Raw genomic sequence first — 18,669 nt, 5'->3', positions numbered from 1 at the left:
TTTGTAACAGCAGTAACCGATCTAACAACTGCGCCAGACAGTTGTCTTCTATGGGTGTATTCTGCCTGTTTACATATATTTGTATTTGAATACGCTTGCCTATACCAGTTTCTTTGGCGCATCAGTGTAATAAGTGTAAAGAAAGGGGTTTTTACCCAAAATCCATAAAGCAAACCAATATGAAAACCTACCTCATACATGGTTGAAGATTTCAAATAGCAATCTGTAGCTGCTCTGGTCAACAAAAAACTGATTAATCGTGTTCCTAACTTACTGACGAAATTTTGCATATCATTTTCAATATATAATCTATGCTGCAGAGTGAAACGTTTGATGCCTGAATCAAGTAGGTATTTTAGAGATTTTAAAAAGAGAAATAGATAGTTTAAAATTACTTAAAGTGGCAATTAGTGATATATGGTGGCAGGAAGAATTTTTCTACACGAGTATATGGTCATCAAAAAAAGATCAAATAAGGGTAATGCAGGAGTACGACCTTCATAAGTAAGGAATTAGAAATCCGGAGGAACAGTTGTGACACATAGTGAAAGCATTATCATAGCATAGAGAGACTGGAAGACACACCACAGTAATGCAAGTGTGTATTCCTGCTAGCTCTGTAGAGGATGGAGAGACTGAATGAATGTGTAATGATATAAAATACATTTTTTAGTTCGTTGAGGGAGACGAAAATGTAATTGTGACGAACGGCAGGAATTTTGTAGTAGGAAAAGGAAATGAAAGGAAAAATAGTAAAAGACCATTAAGTGGGAGAAAAAAATGAAAGGGGAAGCCGCATGGTAGAATTTTGCATGGAGTATAGTTTAACCAATGTGATCACTCGGTTTAAGAATCATGACTGATTATTTTATACGTCGAACGCAAGACAGCACCACAACGGTTATAAACTACGAACCATTATTCCAGAAAATGGAATACTGTTTTTATTGGCTTAGCGTTTTTGTGCACAGTATTTGGTTCCTTTGTGGCTTGCTTCACGGCACTGTCACCTATTGCCTTCGCTGGCGTTAAGTCGATATCGAGTGTAGATATGATGCTTCTACGCTGTACCTGAAAAGGCGTTCATTTTCCCATTTAACTTTGTAAGGCTGTATGCATGTCTAAACTGTCTTTATATTTCCTGTCTTTTCTTGTAAGTCTCTTCTTTATAGTCAGTGTGTCCTCCTCCTGCTTCTTCTTCATCCTTGGCTTGTCCCGTTCACCTACAGGAATGACATTCTTACTTGGATTGAAGCAAAGTTAGTGACAGTGAGTGAGCAGATGCCCTTACTAGTGTCTTACTTTTCTACTGGGATAGATTTTGTGTTCCCCAGTGGTCTACGTCGAGAGTAAACCATATGTTCAAGTGTCAGATTGGTTTCTAAATGCGTGCGTGTCGTTCTTCTGAAGCAGGATGAAGAAATCAGCAAGGTTTTTGTGTAATGGGTTATGGGAAATCCCCTGAAACTCACATTCAGGTTGGCCTGCGCACGGATACTCGTCACTATCCGCAGGGCAGATTCGACCTGCGGCTGCCGCGTCTCTTCGAAACCCGAAAGTGGTGCGTTAACACTCTCAGCTGTCTGTACGGGTTTTATAGGCACTCTCAATTTTTTGGAGTACTGACACAGTGTGTCCTTTGCTAACACTAACGAAGGAATAATGAGAAAATGGAGTCAGTGCATTAAGATTATTTTGTACATAACACTCGTGTGGCCCATCCTAATTTATTGCTCAAGTGATTGTGATCCATATGAAGTAGGGCTAACAGGGGATATTGAACGTATGCTATAAGAGGCAGCACGAATTTATTGTTCTGAAGAAGATTCCATTACTGGAATCGAAACCTAGGTAAACGAGTGAAAATTACCTTGCAACTGAAGGATGTAAAAATTGTTTATTTCTAATGGTCTCAAGGTTTCCTCGACCCACCGGATATTGTGAAAGGAATACTGGTAAACCTGGAATGGCAGACGCTTGATGCCTTGAAGTTAGACATGAACTATTCCATGAAAGTCAAAATTCAAAAGGCAGTATTAAGCGTGGAAAACAGGAACATACTGTTACCTCTGACGTGTAGCTAAAGTAGGAGCGTAACTCAAGTAGGGGCCGTGAATGAAATCGGAAGAAATCCTAATACAGTGTGATGTAAACTCTGGCGTGCACTTCACCATGGTTTTAAGAATACGGACGTTGAGCTGATGTAAATACAGGATGGGGTTTTATTACTGAGACCCTTTTCCAGTTAACGTTTCTCTGCTTCAGGTACATGTCCATCTGCCAGGATCAACGACGCTGTTTGACCACGTGTCTAAAGAGTACCTGCCAGATGAACTAGGAGGTACTGCAGGTACTACCGACAAACTTGCCTGTAAGTATGCACAGACACGTTCACCTCAGATGGTGGAATGATCCTGTGAAATTAGTTCATTAATTATTTCTTTTGATTCAACTGTGGGTACTTGCTGAAACATTATTACTTGATGGTACACCCATTTTGCTACTTATTTCACAAGCTATTTATGTTTATGACTTCTCCGTCAGATTATTAACCCACTCCCTGCCATTAGAAAGATCCACAATGGGACAATTATAAACTGTTGAACAATATATGCTGATATGCTTTATACATTTTTGTTAGAAGTCGTTAGTTACAGTGAGAGCTGCATGATAAGCATTATTGATCATTTCTGTTAATTTCACACTAAGTATTTGTGAAACATCATCATAAGGCCAAACAGTTTTTTTGCCATTTTTTTTCAGTACTGCATATGAAACTCGTGACTTACACATTTTAAAAACCAACACACCGGGTGCTCAAAAAGTCAGTATAAATTTGAAAACTTAATAAACCACGGAATAATGTAGATAGAGAGGTAAAAACTGACACATATGCCTGGAATGACAAAGTATTGCTAGACGTGTGAAAGATCTCTTGCGCGCGTCGTTTGGTGATGATCGTGTGCTCAGCCGCCACTTTCGTCATGCTTGGCCACCAGGTCCCCAGACCTCAGTCCGTTCGATTATTGGCTTTGGGGTACCTGAAGTCGCAAGTGTATCGTGATCGACCAACATCTCTAGGGATGCCTAACTATAACTCCGGACACACTTTACAGTGCTGTTCACAACATTATTCCTCGACTACAGCTATTGTTGAGGAATGATGGTGGACATACTGAGCATTTCCTGTAAAGAACATCATCCTTGCTTTGTCTTACTTTGTTATGCTAATTGTTGCTATTCTGATCAGATGAAGCACCATCTGTCGCACATTATTTGAACATTTTTTTTTGTTCTAATAAAACCCCATGCCATTCCAAGCATGTGTTTCAATTTGTACCTCTCTATCTACATTATTTCGTGATTTATTCAGGTTTCAAATTTATACAGACTTTTTGATCACCTGCTTCTTCAGTAAACAAGTTCTAAAATGAGGGAGGCTAGGCTGTTGCTTTGGAAAAGACATGATAATATATTATACTACAGTCCTCAAAACCCTAGAAGTGTCCTACACTAAGGATTCTGTCAGGTGAGAGTTTACGACAGACATGGTGATCCCGCACCCATATTGTGTTTTTCATTCATCAAGCCAAAATGTCAGGGGTAACACTTGTAAATAAAGTAAAAATCTTTATTATAGCTGATTATGTGAACCATGGTGACAGGAGTAAGGACCAGAGCGCAAGGTACAGTGGTAGGTAAGTGAGGCGCATGTGTCTACTCACTCTTTAACCTTGCAGTCTGAGCGAAGCATGTACGCCGACCATACGGGCACGGTATCGCACAAACAGTATGCATTCCTCGAGGCACAGATGAAATGAAATCATTGTATGCTATTATTGGCCGGGAGACTAGCCGGTATGTTTTCATCCACCTACTGCAAGTTCCCCCATTTGATGCAATTTCAGCGGAGTGTGCGTCTTTCTGCTAAACGTGAGATGACGAGTAAAACGTGAACAATCAGTCTCCGAACAAAGAAAATCTCCAGTCTGTTTGGCAATCGGAACCGCCACCACATGTTCCATAACCACAATCTTACCACCATGAAGTGTGCAGGACCAGTCACGCGGGTTATTGCTCCGTAAACTTCCTCTGAAACGTTTGTTGGTGGATCTAGTTTTTTTCTTTGTACTGCCACAGTTATACAGTTTGTCTAAGTAGTAAGGCTTACAGCATTGCTTTGCCCCATGACAGGGGGTTAAAATAATCACTTGCTTAATAACACTAACCAATGCCGTGCAGTAATCCAAATACTTTCAAAAGGCCCTTATTGGACTGAAAACAAGACCCGCCAACAGTACCCTCACCATCACTAAATAGTTACTACTACCTCCTCTAGAAACACAGGATCACAGCCTGAATTAGAAAACGCAAGAACACACACAAGAACTCCACACTTCCAATTTCCTATGGAGCAAAACGAAATTTTACTAATAGTATCCGTTCGGTAGACAACACCTCCAGCTAGGATGGCTAGCAAACGACTGAGCCTGTGCCTATGTTGGTACAACGAAATGCAGTTGCAAATTCATCCAATACTTTCCGCATCGGGAGAACCACATCTTTGTACTCTGACTACAAACTTCCATAAATAGCCTCTGCAATTCTACTTCCACCTCAGAGGCCATAAAACTTGCCTTTTGCTCGCCACGAAGGTTGCCAGCCGACTCGATTTCGCCAGCTCATAACCGCCCCACGAAGTTACTTCCACGTGAAAGTCTTTCGGGCAGTCAGGTTCCAGAGCTGACTGCAAGCATTTCGACACTCAGTTTCCTGTTAACGCTCATAGGACCTTGTAAGACGTTGCTGCCCGCTGAAATTTTCTAAAGTTTGTTACAAAGAGGTATTAGGAAACTGCAGTCATTCTGTCGAAATAACTCATCCTTGAAAACAGCCATGCCAGGGCAAACCATTACCATTTTACCGGGTTAATGTCACACGAGCCTGGTGAATAACGTCTGTCCCTGGAAACCAGAAAACGTCCAACGCCATTGACAACAGCATACAGCACACCATCTCTTGTCCCTATTTGTTTCCTCTAGTACTGCTACTATGCCTTTCTATTAGTGTGAAATTTCTCCAATTTTACAGGAAAGTTATAATTCCAACAATTTAGTTATCGTGATTTTAATAGGACTGACTTAATTGTAATAATGATTTTAATTATTATAACTCCTTTCATTGTATGTGAACTGTGAAAAAAATTACTTTGAATGCTTGGTTAGATGTCAGAAACTATCTGAAGGTCCTAGTCTTGCCAAGTAAATCATTGTGTAAGTAAATAAATATTGTCTTGCCCTATGTAATGGGGTGTTCTACTCAAAAAGTTTATACGCAAGAGAAGCAACAGCGTAGTTGTCTACGTAGCCTTTTGATGTGGTTCAGCTCATAGTGTTTACAAACACTCACAGGTAACAACATAGATCACAAACAATGTTTGTGCTATCATGGCAAACTCATCAAACTGGATTTAACCTTAAGTCTTCAAGCAATGCAGCTATAGCCATACAGATAACATTTTTCGAACAGCACATGATGCTACAGTATTGGAACAACCTACATACCAAACCACAATACCGTTATTCAAGATGGCGGCGAAGACGTCATCCAAGATGGCGGCGATGGCGTCATCCAAGATGGCGAAGATGACGTCATCCAAGCTGGTGGCGATGACGTCATCCAAAATGGCGGATTGTGGGTTAAAGTTTGAATTCTGGTGGGAATGTGTCACGCCCCCCTCCCCCCGAAAAATTGAGCGAATTTCAAATTCCAGCAGGATAATGCGTCACACCAAGGAGAACCGCGGGAAAAAAGGACTTCTCTGTATAGTTTCAAGCATGTGTGTTCGCCACTGGGTCTGGACTCAAGCTGGCTTAGTTCATATCGGTGCCACCAGAGGACGCTCTCCTGACATCACCTGATGACACAAGTACCGTTCTTCAATATGGCTGCACACAGTGTATCCGCCACGTGGTGCAAGATTGGACACTTGGCCTACCTCCACTAACCTAACCCCCTCCCCAATAAAAATCGTGCGATGTTCAAATTCCAACATGATAATGCGATACACCTAAGAAAATTGCGGGAAGATAGGTCACTCGCACTTTCACTACCAACCTAAGAAAATTGTGGGAAAGAGAGGAAACTTGTACTAGCAACAGCCACCTGACCGCCACCTCCTCCTAGGGACTGGAGCCAAGTTTGAATTTGCCAGTAAACAATGCTCACTTGCGTTTTCGGTAACAACGTAATAAAACTGCTGCAAACGAAGCTCACCACCACTAACCTAAGCCTCCAGGGCACAACCTCTTCGTAGGGGTTGCTGGTAAAAGGACTCAGGCCACACTAGGCTGATGGAGAGAGGAAAGAATGTACTTTATTTATTTGGGAGCAATTTATTTAGAGATGGAGTATATGTATCACAGAACATACGCTCAGACATGGCCCACATCATACAGACCGGCAAACTACTACTACATAACTCATCTATAACGCTCTACACACACGCTTGCTAAATGTAAACCGTCAACAATAACACATCGCACAACTTACAGACATAATGCAAGGCCTTTATGTCCAGATACCCAAACAACTCGTAAATTGTCAAAATAATAATCAATCTAAAAGACTCTGCTGGCAAATCGTCAGCTGCCGAAATCATACACCGGTTCAAAAATGGTCAAATTGCTCTGAGCACTATGGAACGTAAGTGCTGTGGCCATCAGTCCCCTAGAACGTAAAACTGCTTAAACCTAACTAACCTAAAGACATTACACACTTCCATGCCTGAGGCAGGATTCGATCATGCGACCGTATCGGTCACGCGGTTCCAGATTGTAGCGCCTAGAACTGCTCGTCCACCCTGGCCGGCTCATACACCGCCCTTTATTTAAACAATTAGAGGCAGCACCACCACCATGTGTATTCGCTACTGAGTCCATAGCCCAACTGACTTAGTTCATATCCATGCCACTAGAGGACGCGGTAGTGACTTCAGGTTATGACATAAGTACCGTAATCTAAGAAGGCGCCACCTAGTGTGTTCAACACAAACTCCAGACCCCAGCTGTCTTAGTACATTTCGCCGCCACCAGAGGACACCTCTGTGACACCAGCTGACAACGCAATTACGGTTATCCATGATGGCGGCAAACCGTATGTTCTCCACGAGGTCTAATACTCAGTACCACGAGCAGAGGACGCTGCCGTGAGGTAAACCAAGATGGTGAGGGAAAATGGTGGGAAAACGACACAGCCTGCACTGGGGTACTGGGGAGAGTAAGGATGGAGTGCTCTTTATTTATTTTCAAACAACTTAAGGACACAGTATTTCTATCACACTCATACAAAACATCCACCCTGATGTACCTGGGGTCATGTTGCACAGCCCACAGACACGCAACGAACTCGTAATTTCAGTACACAATAGCAAACTGCTCCTAAATAATTCTTCACCCTCATGTGTAGACATGCTCAGTACTCGTAAATGGTCCAAATAGCGCACAGCATGTTCTACAGAGCCGCTGTGGAAATAATGCAATCAACGCGCGCAAGCACAATCCACCGCCCCCCGTCAGTCGAGTACACAGGAGGTAGCTGTAAGTGCCGCATCCGTCAGATGTCAAACCGCGCAAAGCCCCTGCTCGGCTTCCGCAAGCATGAGGTAGCTGCACACCCATTCACACATAGCACATGAGGAATTCCTATCCGCTAGACACCGATGATGACGCGATCGCAAGTACGGTCGACGCAGCCGTCAGCCGGCAGAGCACTCACAGACCTCCATTTAGGGCCGCGAGCCACAACACCCGTGAAGTGAGGCAGCCGCAGCTCGGGTCCCACACGCTCCGTCGAACACCGGTGAAAGTTGCATGCCTCTACGCAGTCACCGTTATACTGTCATAGCATTACAGATCGCGATCACGCCAGTCTCATATTCGATATATCCCCAAGCGCCACTTACCATTACCATTGAATGCAGAATAGCACAGAGCGTGTTGACACACACGTTCAACCGCACGTACCCACACCAGCTTGACTGACACATCGCCATCTAAAACATTCTCAAGATTATTCTTACGTCTCATGGCTTTGTGAAAAAAAAAATATCAGCCAAGTCCAGCTGTCCGTAACTTTATAGTGCCCCAGAAAAAGTTAACGCCTGCATTCTTGTTGTCTCAGCCTGTATGCGCCAAAATTCATGCACTAACAGAACCTCTTCAACAAAATATTGCCGAATCCAATCTTCCTCCCGGATATAACGTGATAGCCTTCCTGTTCTCAACATACGCAAATGTTCTCACCACTCCTCTATCCCACCACAATCAATCGAGCATTTTTTTCTGGGGCTTTCTGTCGTTATTTTGCTGAGATTTCTAAATTGCACCGTCACTTCCCTCGATCTATACATCCACAACCTGTTCCTTCTTTCTACAGACACTACAATCAGTGGTAATAAACAGCTTTACACTGATCACCATTTCGCTCCGAAAACTAAACATCGCAAAGCTGTCTACAAGTCGTCAAACACATACTATACTTGCAAGAATATTGGAGCGTTAAACCGATCTCCAACCAGGGAATATATCACCAAATACTGTCTCGATCTAGCAAACATGCAATTAACATCCCCCCACCATACCAAATCATTCCCTTGAAATCAGCGAACCGAAGTCATTCTCTCAGAACTGATGTGTAAAGATAGGCTCGTTTCACCCCGGCACAAACGCGTTATTGTTTCCGCTTTCTTGCTCGCATTTCTACAGACATCTCCATACTCTTCGATTAAAAGAACAACCATATTTTCCCCATAATATTATACAATTTTCGCCGTACTTCTCGGTATCAAGCACACAGCCGTAGCCGCCCGATAGCTAACACGTCATAATGCGCTACATATAGACTGTAAATATTTGCACTCTCGAATACCGAAGTCGGTGATGTAACAGATTCTAGATGATCAATATTGTTTACAAACCAACTACGATCTTTCCCACGTCTAGAGAACAGGCAAACGTGTCTCCAACGTGGCACAATCGATATTCCCTCAACTAAATAAAGGCACCAAATGTACAGAAGCAGTCGACCGAACAATTTACATGGGAGGGAATAACGCTCCGCCGCAAACGCACCATCTTCCCAAAGTTACACCTGATCAAGAAAGCTGCCCAGCACATACTAAGTATTAGTTCGCTATACGGTCGTCTAGAAGATAGTAAAGTTAACTCTGATACATTCCTACACTCCAACAGGCCTATGCTTTCGGATGACTGCTACCATTAACAAGGGAACGCGAATCATGCCACCACAGACTTTGCATACACGAACACATTCTAGAAAACCCCTCACATATATCTCCTATCATTATACTTACATTTAAATTTTACAATCGTGGTCTCAACTGAACGGTATTCGGCAATAAGCGAAGTATTGGAAATACACTCTGTTGAACGCTGTGGGTCTGGAAATACCTGTAGCTTCCTTACTACTAGACATACTCTTCCCTTCGCTATCACAGTACTCCAAGTCAAATACATACTCTCCCTACAACAGCACATAGACATTTCCTTTACACAAATACATATACTTTATAGAAATGATGCTCAAATGCGAGCATAACAAACACTTAGCACTAATACCAAGTATAAATACCTCCTCAATAACTGGATGCATACGATACCAAATAACACTGACCGAAAGTCAACGATGGGTGTGCATGTCTCTTACGTTCTTCCTGCGCGTCATATCACCGTGTCACAGACGTAATCGAGCACATGTTAAAGAAAAAATCCCGATCCCAACAACTACTGCACTAGTATCCATGTTAAAAGTTATATACTTGCTTTAGAAATCTAGGTACGTCATTACCTCTGAATGAGGTGGTTTTTTGTCCACACAAATACCGAGACGGTAATCGTAGGAATGGGTATTATCAGACCAACACGTAGCCCATGATGCAACCTCGTGATAAAATCAGTGAATTTTGAAAATCTTTCGGCTAAGGAACGCGGTATGTGACTGGTATTTGCAACTCCCTCACGCCGCTAGATGTTTCTCCAGTATGTGTAACGTGTTCTGTCTCGATACCATGTCAGACGTTCAGTTATATATCGACTGAGTGAAAGACGATGACTGATTGAGAAGGATCACAAACAGTAGTAAATTGTATGCTTATTGAGGTCGTAAGAAATGTACACTAGCTTTTCACACCTCTGGAGTTACGCTATCCCCTAGAAATGATACCTATGATTTGGAATCAGGTCCTCCCATTCAGCCACATACCTACAGGAGATCACAGCCAGAAGTGAATCATATTTCTGGCGCTCTCATATCTCGAAACGAGTCACCTTTCCGGAACCTATGGCTACAGTAAAAATACAACATGGTCTTAGTCACTCCATACACATCTTGCAACTGCTTCCATTTCTACAGCTTTGCGCATGTGATCATTCCATTTTAAGTCGGAACTAAGCAGAAGTCGGACAAAGCCATATCCACCACCTTCTGCAACCAGTCTAGAAACAAAAGCGAACTGAGTTAGTGTGACTGGGCCATGTTTTGTCCATTCGGTGGAAATGCGCGCATTGTGGTGCATTCCCAAACTACATACAAGTACTACAGATCCATGTCCATCCAAATCTATCAGCCCAACATTCTATCATCGTTATTCTCTACCCCGCAACAGAGAAAAATTAACTACTATAGAAGCTCAAATAACTTTATCGGATATAGAACTCACATAGACGCTATTACTCGCGCAATGACGCAATACTGAGAGGGGGAGGGAGGGAGAGACAGAGAGAGAGAGAGAGAGAGAGATAGAGATTTCGCAGTGCTTCCCAGAATAGCACGGCGTGCAGCCCTCCAGGCATTCCTAACAGTATACTTCGTCCCTCACTGAATTTACCTGTCAAACTGCTGCTGCTACTACTCATTGTGTGGAACGAACCTATTAAATACACGCGTATTGATACACTGCGGAGGGCTGTTTAATGTTTCATCACCTCTACTCTAGGAGAATGATCGTATCCCACGTACTATACCGTAAATCGCAAGAATCGCCCCTGTGATCCTCTTTAGCTGTTTGAAACACTCTTTTCTAACGCTCTTTGTACACTGCCAATCATTTCGTTTTTCTGTCACGACTTCGAGGGCTGCGCCAGGTTCCAAATTGACATTAAGAAGTTCTGATCCACGAGCTTTCACAGGAAACTAGACGTTGCACGGTGTAAATCATGTTCTTAGGGCTGATACCATAACATGCCACACTTCGGATGATTTTAAATAAAAGACAGCTACAAGATAAGGAAAGCGGAAGAGTTTGCTACAGTTGTGTAGAGTCTCCAAATTGCAGTCTATATATAGTGCATTATGTCGTGTTAGCGATCAGGAGACTACTGCTGTGTCCTTCATATCGAGAAGTACGGCGAAAATTGTATAATATTATGGGGAAAATGTGATTGTTCTTTTAATCGAGAAGTGTGGAGATGTCTGTAGAAATGCGAGCAAGAAAGCGGAAAGAGTAACGCGTTAGTGCCGTAATGAAACGAGCCTGTCTTTGCACATCACTCTGAGAGAAAGACTTCGGTTCGCTGATGTAAAGGGGATGATTTGGTATGGTGGGGGGATATGAATTGCATGTTTACTAGATCGCGACAGTACTTGGTGATATACACTCCTGGAAATGGAAAAAAGAACACATTGACACCGGTGTGTCAGACCCACCATACTTGCTCCGGACACTGCGAGAGGGCTGTACAAGCAATGATCACACGCACGAAACAGCGGACACACCAGGAACCGCGGTGTTGGCCGTCGAATGGCGCTAGCTGCGCAGCATTTGTGCACCGCCGCTGTCAGTGTCAGCCAGTTTGCCGTGGCATACGGAGCTCCATCGCAGTCTTTAACACTGGTAGCATGCCGCGACAGCGTGGACGTGAACCGTATGTGCAGTTGACGGACTTTGAGCGAGGGCGTATAGTGGACATGCAGGAGGCCGGGTGGACGTACCGCCGAATTGCTCAACACGTGGGGCGTGAGGTCTCCACAGTACATCGATGTTGTCGCCAGTGGTCGGCGGAAGGTGCACGTGCCCGTCGACCTGGGACCGGACCGCAGCGACGCACGGATGCACGCCAAGACCGTAGGATCCTACGCAGTGCCGTAGGGGACCGCACCGCCACTTCCCAGAAAATTAGGGACACTGTTGTTCCTGGGGTATCGGCGAGGACCATTCGCAACCGTCTCCATGAAGCTGGGCTACGGTCCCGCACACCGTTAGGCCGTCTTCCGCTCACGCCCCAACATCGTGCAGCCCGCCTCCAGTGGTGTCGCGACAGGCGTGAATGGAGGGACGAATGGAGACGTGTCGTCTTCAGCGATGAGAGTCGCTTCTGCCTTGGTGCCAATGATGGTCGTATGCGTGTTTGGCGCCGTGCAGGTGAGCGCCACAATCAGGACTGCATACGACCGAGGCACACAGGGCCAACACCCGGCATCATGGTGTGGGGAGCGATCTCCTACACTGGCCGAACACCACTGGTGATCGTCGAGGGGACACTGAATAGTGCACGGTACATCCAAACCGTCATCGAACCCATCGTTCTACCATACCTAGACCGGCAAGGGAACTTGCTGTTCCAACAGGACAATGCACGTCCGCATGTATCCCGTGCCACCCAACGTGCTCTAGAAGGTGTAAGTCAACTACCCTGGCCAGCAAGATCTCCGGATCTGTCCCCCATTGAGCATGTTTGGGACTGGATGAAGCGTCGTCTCACGCGGTCTGCACGTCCAGCACGAACGCTGGTCCAACTGAGGCGCCAGGTGGAAATGGCATGGCAAGCCGTTCCACAGGACTACATCCAGCATCTCTACGATCGTCTCCATGGGAGAATAGCAGCCTGCATTGCTGCGAAAGGTGGCTATACACTGTACTAGTGCCGACATTGTGCATGCTCTGTTGCCTGTGTCTATGTGCCTGTGGTTCTGTCAGTGTGATCATGTGATGTATCTGACCCCAGGAAAGTGTTAATAAAGTTTCCCCTTCCTGGGACAATGAATTCACGGTGTTCTTATTTCAATTTCCAGGAGTGTATTCCCTGGTTGGAGATCGGTTTGACGCTCTAATATTCTTGCAAGTATAGTATGTATTTGATGACTTGTAGACAACGTTGCGATGTTTAGTTTTCGGAGCGAAATGGTGATCAGTGTAAAATAATTTATTGCCACTGAGTGTAGCGTCTGTAGTAGGAAAGAATAGGTAGAGGGTGTATAGACTGAGGAAACTGTCGGTGCAATTCAGCAATCTTTGCAAAATATCTACAGAAAGACCCAAAAAAAAGAATGTTCGATTGATTGTGGTGGGATATAGGAGCGGTGAGAACACTTGCGTATGTTGTGAGCAGGAAGCCTATCACGTTATGTCCGGGAGGAAGATTGGATTCGGCGATATTTTGGTAAAGAGGTTCTGTTAGGGGAGGAATTTTGGCGCATACAAGCTGAGACAACAAATTAGCAAGCAGTAACTATTTCTGGGGGACTATAAAATTATGGATAGCTGGACTTGGCTGACGTTTTTTTTTCTTTTTTCACAAAGCAAATTGATGTAAGAATAAGGTTGAGAATGTTTTAGATGGCGATGTGTCAGTCAAGTTGGGGCGGGTGAGCGTGGTTGAATGCGTGTGTCAACACGCTCTGCAGTATTCTGGCATCAGTGGTAAAGACGAGTAGTGCTTGAAGATGCCTCGAATATGAGACTGGTTGGAACGCGCTTTGGAATGCTATGACAGTATAACGGTGACTGTGTAGAGGCATGCAACTTTCACCAGTGTTCGAAGGAGCGCGCGGCATCCTAGCTGCGGCTTCCTCATTTCGCGAGTGTTGTGGCTCGCGGCCCTAAATGGAGGTCTGTAAGTGCTTTGACAGCTGACGGTCGCGTCGACCGTACTTGCGATCGCGTCATCATCGGTGTCTAGCGGATAGGAATTCCTCATGTGCTATGTGTGAATGGGTGTGCAGCTACCTCATGCTTGCGGAAGCCGAGCAGGGGCTTTGCGCGGTTTGACATCTGACGGATGCGGCACTTACAGCTACCTCCTGTGTACTCGACTGACGGGGGGCGGTGGATTGTGCTTGCGCGCGTTGATTGCATTATTTCCACAGCGGCTCTGTAGAACTTGCTGTGTGCTATTTGGACCATTTACGAGTACTGAGCATGTCTACACATGAGGGTGAAGAATTATTTAGGAGCAGTTTGCTATTGTGTACTGAAATTACGAGTTCGTTGCGTGTCTGTGGGCTGTGCAACATGACCCCAGGTACATCAGGGTGCTCTGCTCGTGGTACTGAGTATTAGACCTCGTGGAGAACATACGGTTTGCCGCCATCATGGATAACTGTAATTGGGTTGTCAGCTGGTGTCACAGAGATGTCCTCTGGTGACGACGAAATGTACTAAGACAGCTGGGGTCTGGAGCTCGTGTTGAACACACTAGATGGCGCCTTTTAGATTACGGTACTTATGTCATAACCTGAAGTCACTACCGCGTCCTCTAGTGGCATGGATGTGAACTAAGTCAGTTGGGCCATGGACTCAGTGGCGAATACACTTTGTGGTGGTGCTGCCTCTAATTCTTTAAATAAAGGCGGGTGTATGATTTCGAAAGTTGACGATTAGCAAGCAGAGTCTTTTAGATGGATTATTATTTTGACAATTTACGAATTGTCTGGGTATCTGGACGTAAAGATTTTGCATTATTAATGAGTGGTTCGCATGTCTGTAGGTTGTGGAATGTGTTATTTTTGACGGTTTACAACTAGCAAGTGTGGGCAATCGAGGGTTGGATTCCCTCTCTTCTTCATTGGAGAGTTTCACTGCCTGGGCTACTCTCAGGGTGCGCCTTCGACGTGGAAGATCCCTGCCGTGTCGTCTGCTTGCCGCCGCCGCCGCCGCTTGGTCGCCGCCTTCCGGTCCTCGCCGCCGCCGCCGTCGCCGCCGCTTGGTCGCCGCCTTCCGGTCCTCGCCGCCGCCGCCGCCGCCGTCGCCGCCTGCCGGGGCTCGCCGCCCCCGCCTGGTCGCCGCCTGCCGGTGCTCGCCGCCGCCTGCCGCCGCCGCCGCCGCCGCCTGCTGCTCGCCGCCGACGCCGCCGCCGCCGTCGCCGCCTGCCGGGGCTCGCCGCCGCCATCCGGTGCAGCCTGGTCGCCGCCATCGCCGCCGTCCTGACCCTGGTCTACGGCCGTCTTCGTCTCCATCCGTCTTCGTCTTTGTCTGTCCCCAGTTTCTGTCCTCTCCTCTTCGTTCTGTTCGTTCTTATTTCTCTCTCCCGTCATGTCCGCCCCCACCACCACTGTCACTACTACCACCACCGCCATTGTCTATACCTCCCCTTCCGCCGCCTCCACCACTATAACTTGGTGTGCCCAGTCCCACCCCCCTCCTTCCATTCCACCTCTCCTCACTCTCCCTTCACCCTCTATCTTTGTCGCCCCCTCTCCTGCTTCTTCCTCCCGCTCCTCTCGTTCTGATCCCTTCCCCCCACTCCCCCAGCCTGTCACTGCAGCTCCGGCTCGGGTGGTGGCCCGTCGGGCCACTGCCCACGCCCAGCTCTCCCCGTCACCTTCGCCATCACCGCCGCCACTGCGACCGTCATCGTCATCGTCGCCGTCCCCTTCGCCTTCACCGTCACCGTCACCATCTCCGGCGCCGACTCCGGCCCCGGGACCTGCCCCTCCCCGCCACATTCCCGTTGTTCCCATCCCCCACACCTCCTCCACCGCCGTCAAGCGCCCCGGTGGCTCTCCTGCTTCCTCTGCTTCCAAAAAGGCTGCGCCTCGTCCTCCTTCCCCCACCCATGATGCCATGGAAGTCTCCCCGCCTGTCCCTGCCCCCTCATCCTCCTCCTCTCCCCCTTCCTCCTACCGCTACCTCCTCTCCCGTCCTGATCCCTCTCTCCTTGAAGCCCGGAACCTCACCCTCTTCCTTCGCCAGCATTGTCCTGGTGCCCCCATCTCCCTCCTCACTCCTCGCCGAGATTCGGTCCTCATCTCCTCCCCCAGCCCAACCCTCCACACCTACCTCCTTTCCCGCATCCCTGTCACCCGCTTTGGCCCTCATGCCTCTCTCACCCCTGCTCCTTCACCACCTCCCTCCCGCCAACCCCAACCTCCGCGTCGCCCGCCAACTCTCACCGCCGTGATCACTCGGCTTAGTCCAGTGATCACGGAGGAGGAGGTGTTGACGGAGCTCCAGGCGCATCCCCATTTGGAGGTGCGTGCGGTTCGCCGCATACATAACGCTGCCGGCCCCACCCGCCTTATGCGGGTTTTTTCTGAGCACGCCCCCTCCATTGACCGTCTCCTGAAGGAGGGTGCCCTCCTTTTTAACCAGCGGTACAAGGTCGACCCCTCCCGTTCCCCTCCTCAATCCCTGTGCTGCCAGAGGTGTCTACGCTATAACACGCACCCCACAGCTGAGTGCCGCGAGGCCCCCACCTGCCTGCATTGTCGGCAAGCGCACTTCCTCAGGCAGTGCCCCAACCTCCAATCCCCTCCTTCCTGCAATACCTGCAATCTCCCCCATCCCACCTACTCCCAAAAGTGTAAAGCCCGACCCCCTCCAACCACTCCTGAACTCACCGTCCCTGTCCGTCCCCTGGACGCCCCCACCCCTCCTGGCAATTCCCTTCGTCCCCCCCCCCACCGCTGAGGACATCATCAGGTTCCTTACCATCGTCCTCCAGAATGTTCATCCCTTTCAGCGCCCACACACCCTCCAACAGATCTCCCTCGCCGCCCGTTCCCTATTCCAACTCAAGATGTACGCCACCTACTCCAACAACCAGGCCCATTTCACCTTCTCCCGCCTCGACACCCTCGTCTAAATCCCTATCATGGCGCGACAGCAACGTATCCTTTTCAACAACATCCGCTCCCTACCCGCCAACAGGAACCTCTTCCTGCACACCCTTGCCACCCACTGCGTGGATGCCTTCCTCCTTAATGAAACCTTCCTCCAACCCCACCACACCATTCACACTTCGCCCTACCTCCTCCACCGCTCCGATAATCCCCTCCCAATTGCGCGTGGCGGAGTTGCCATTGGTCACCACCGCCAGATCCCCGTTCGGCTCCAACCTCTCCTTCCCGACCCCACCGAGCACCTGATCCTTAGTCTCTTCTTCCCCGGCCTTACCGTTACCTGCGCCACCATCTATGTCCGCCCCAACGCTCCTATTCCCTTCGACTTCCTCTCCCACGTCGATCGTACCTTTTCCTCCTACGTGATCGCCGCCGACCTCAACATCCATAGTCGTTCCGCTGCCCAGTTACGGCGATGGCATCGGTTCCTCTCCACCCTTCAAGGTGACCTCGTCCCCATCCCCCAGCATACCCGTCCTGAATCCAACTCCACTCCTGATGTTATCCTCTCCCCCCCCAACCTCCTTGGCCGCATAACGGTGGATGTCCTGGAGCCTATTGGTAGCGACCATCTCCCTGTCCTCCTCACCGTTTCAGACGGTCGTCGCCCTCGCCCTGACCCTCGTACTGACCCTCCCCCTAAGTATGTCCACGACTATTCCCGAGCCGTCTGGAATGCCTACCGGGATACCCTTTCCACCCAGGTCGATAGCCACCCTCTCACCTACCACCACCCTGACGATGTCACCCATGCCGCCTCCTTTCTCCAGCAGACCTTGTCTGAGGCCGTGGAGGCCCACGTTCCTACTGTCGCCATCCACCCCCACCATCCTACCTTACCCCCACAGGCCGTTCTCCTCCTCCGTGAATCCCGTCGTCTCTACCGTGCCTTCCTCCGCACGCGTGACCCGGTCACACTACGACGCCACCGGCAACTCCAGAGACACATTCGTAATTTGCTCGCGGCTAAGAAACGCCGGGACTGGCGACAGACATGCACCCGTTTAAATGCAACCCTACCAATCAACTCGTCCAAGTTCTGGTCGGCCTTCCGTCGCCTTACCGGAACTAAACCCTCACCCTATTATCCTCTTCTCCATGATGATCACCCTTTCCCTGACTCCCTTAGTAAGGCCAATCACTTTGCCTCCTACCTCTCCGATGTATTTTCCATCCCCGATGATCCCCAGTTCGATTACTCCCTCTTCCCAGATATCCGCGATCGAACTGACACCTCTTCCCCTCCCCTCGCTCCTGGTTTCCAGTACTTGGACAACATTACACACACGGAACTCAATGCCCCTATCACTACACAGGATCTCATTGATACACTCCGCACAAAACGCAACACCGCTCCTGGTCACGATCGTGCCACCTACCGTCACCTTCGTGAAGCTCCTGTCTCTTTCCTCTCCACCCTGGCCAGGCTCTACAATGTAGTCCTGTCCACCGGTTACTACCCCGACCTGTGGAAAACCTCCCATATCCTCATGTTCCTTAAACCTGGCAAACCGCCGTCCGCCGTCTCCTCCTACCGTCCCATCAGCCTTACCCCGGTCTTCAGCAAGGTCTTAGAATCTATCCTCACCCACCGCATCCACCAGCATCTCCGCCAGCACCGCCTCCTTCCCGTCACCCAGTGTGGCTTTCGGCCATCCTTCTCTTCCGACGATCTTCTCCTTCACCTCACTCATCTCCTTTCCGAACAGCTTAATTCCCGTCGCTCCGCCATCTTCCTCTCACTTGACCTCG

General features: G+C 48.0%; 1 protein-coding gene across 2 annotated transcripts in view; it reads left to right on the top strand.

Annotated features, from left to right (window-relative positions):
- Window positions 1-18,669, top strand: part of LOC126484057 (retinol-binding protein pinta-like) — a 68,585-nt gene that overhangs the window by 19,945 nt on the left and 29,971 nt on the right. For both annotated transcript variants that reach the window (XM_050107408.1, XM_050107407.1), the window contains one exon: window positions 2,266-2,371. In XM_050107408.1, coding sequence (XP_049963365.1) covers window positions 2,266-2,371 — 106 coding nt within the window. The remainder of the gene's footprint in view (window positions 1-2,265; window positions 2,372-18,669) is intronic.

This window comes from Schistocerca serialis, chromosome 6, assembly GCF_023864345.2.
Source record: "Schistocerca serialis cubense isolate TAMUIC-IGC-003099 chromosome 6, iqSchSeri2.2, whole genome shotgun sequence".
Taxonomy (NCBI): domain Eukaryota; kingdom Metazoa; phylum Arthropoda; class Insecta; order Orthoptera; family Acrididae; genus Schistocerca; species Schistocerca serialis.
This window is presented reverse-complemented; position numbering and strand designations above follow the sequence as displayed.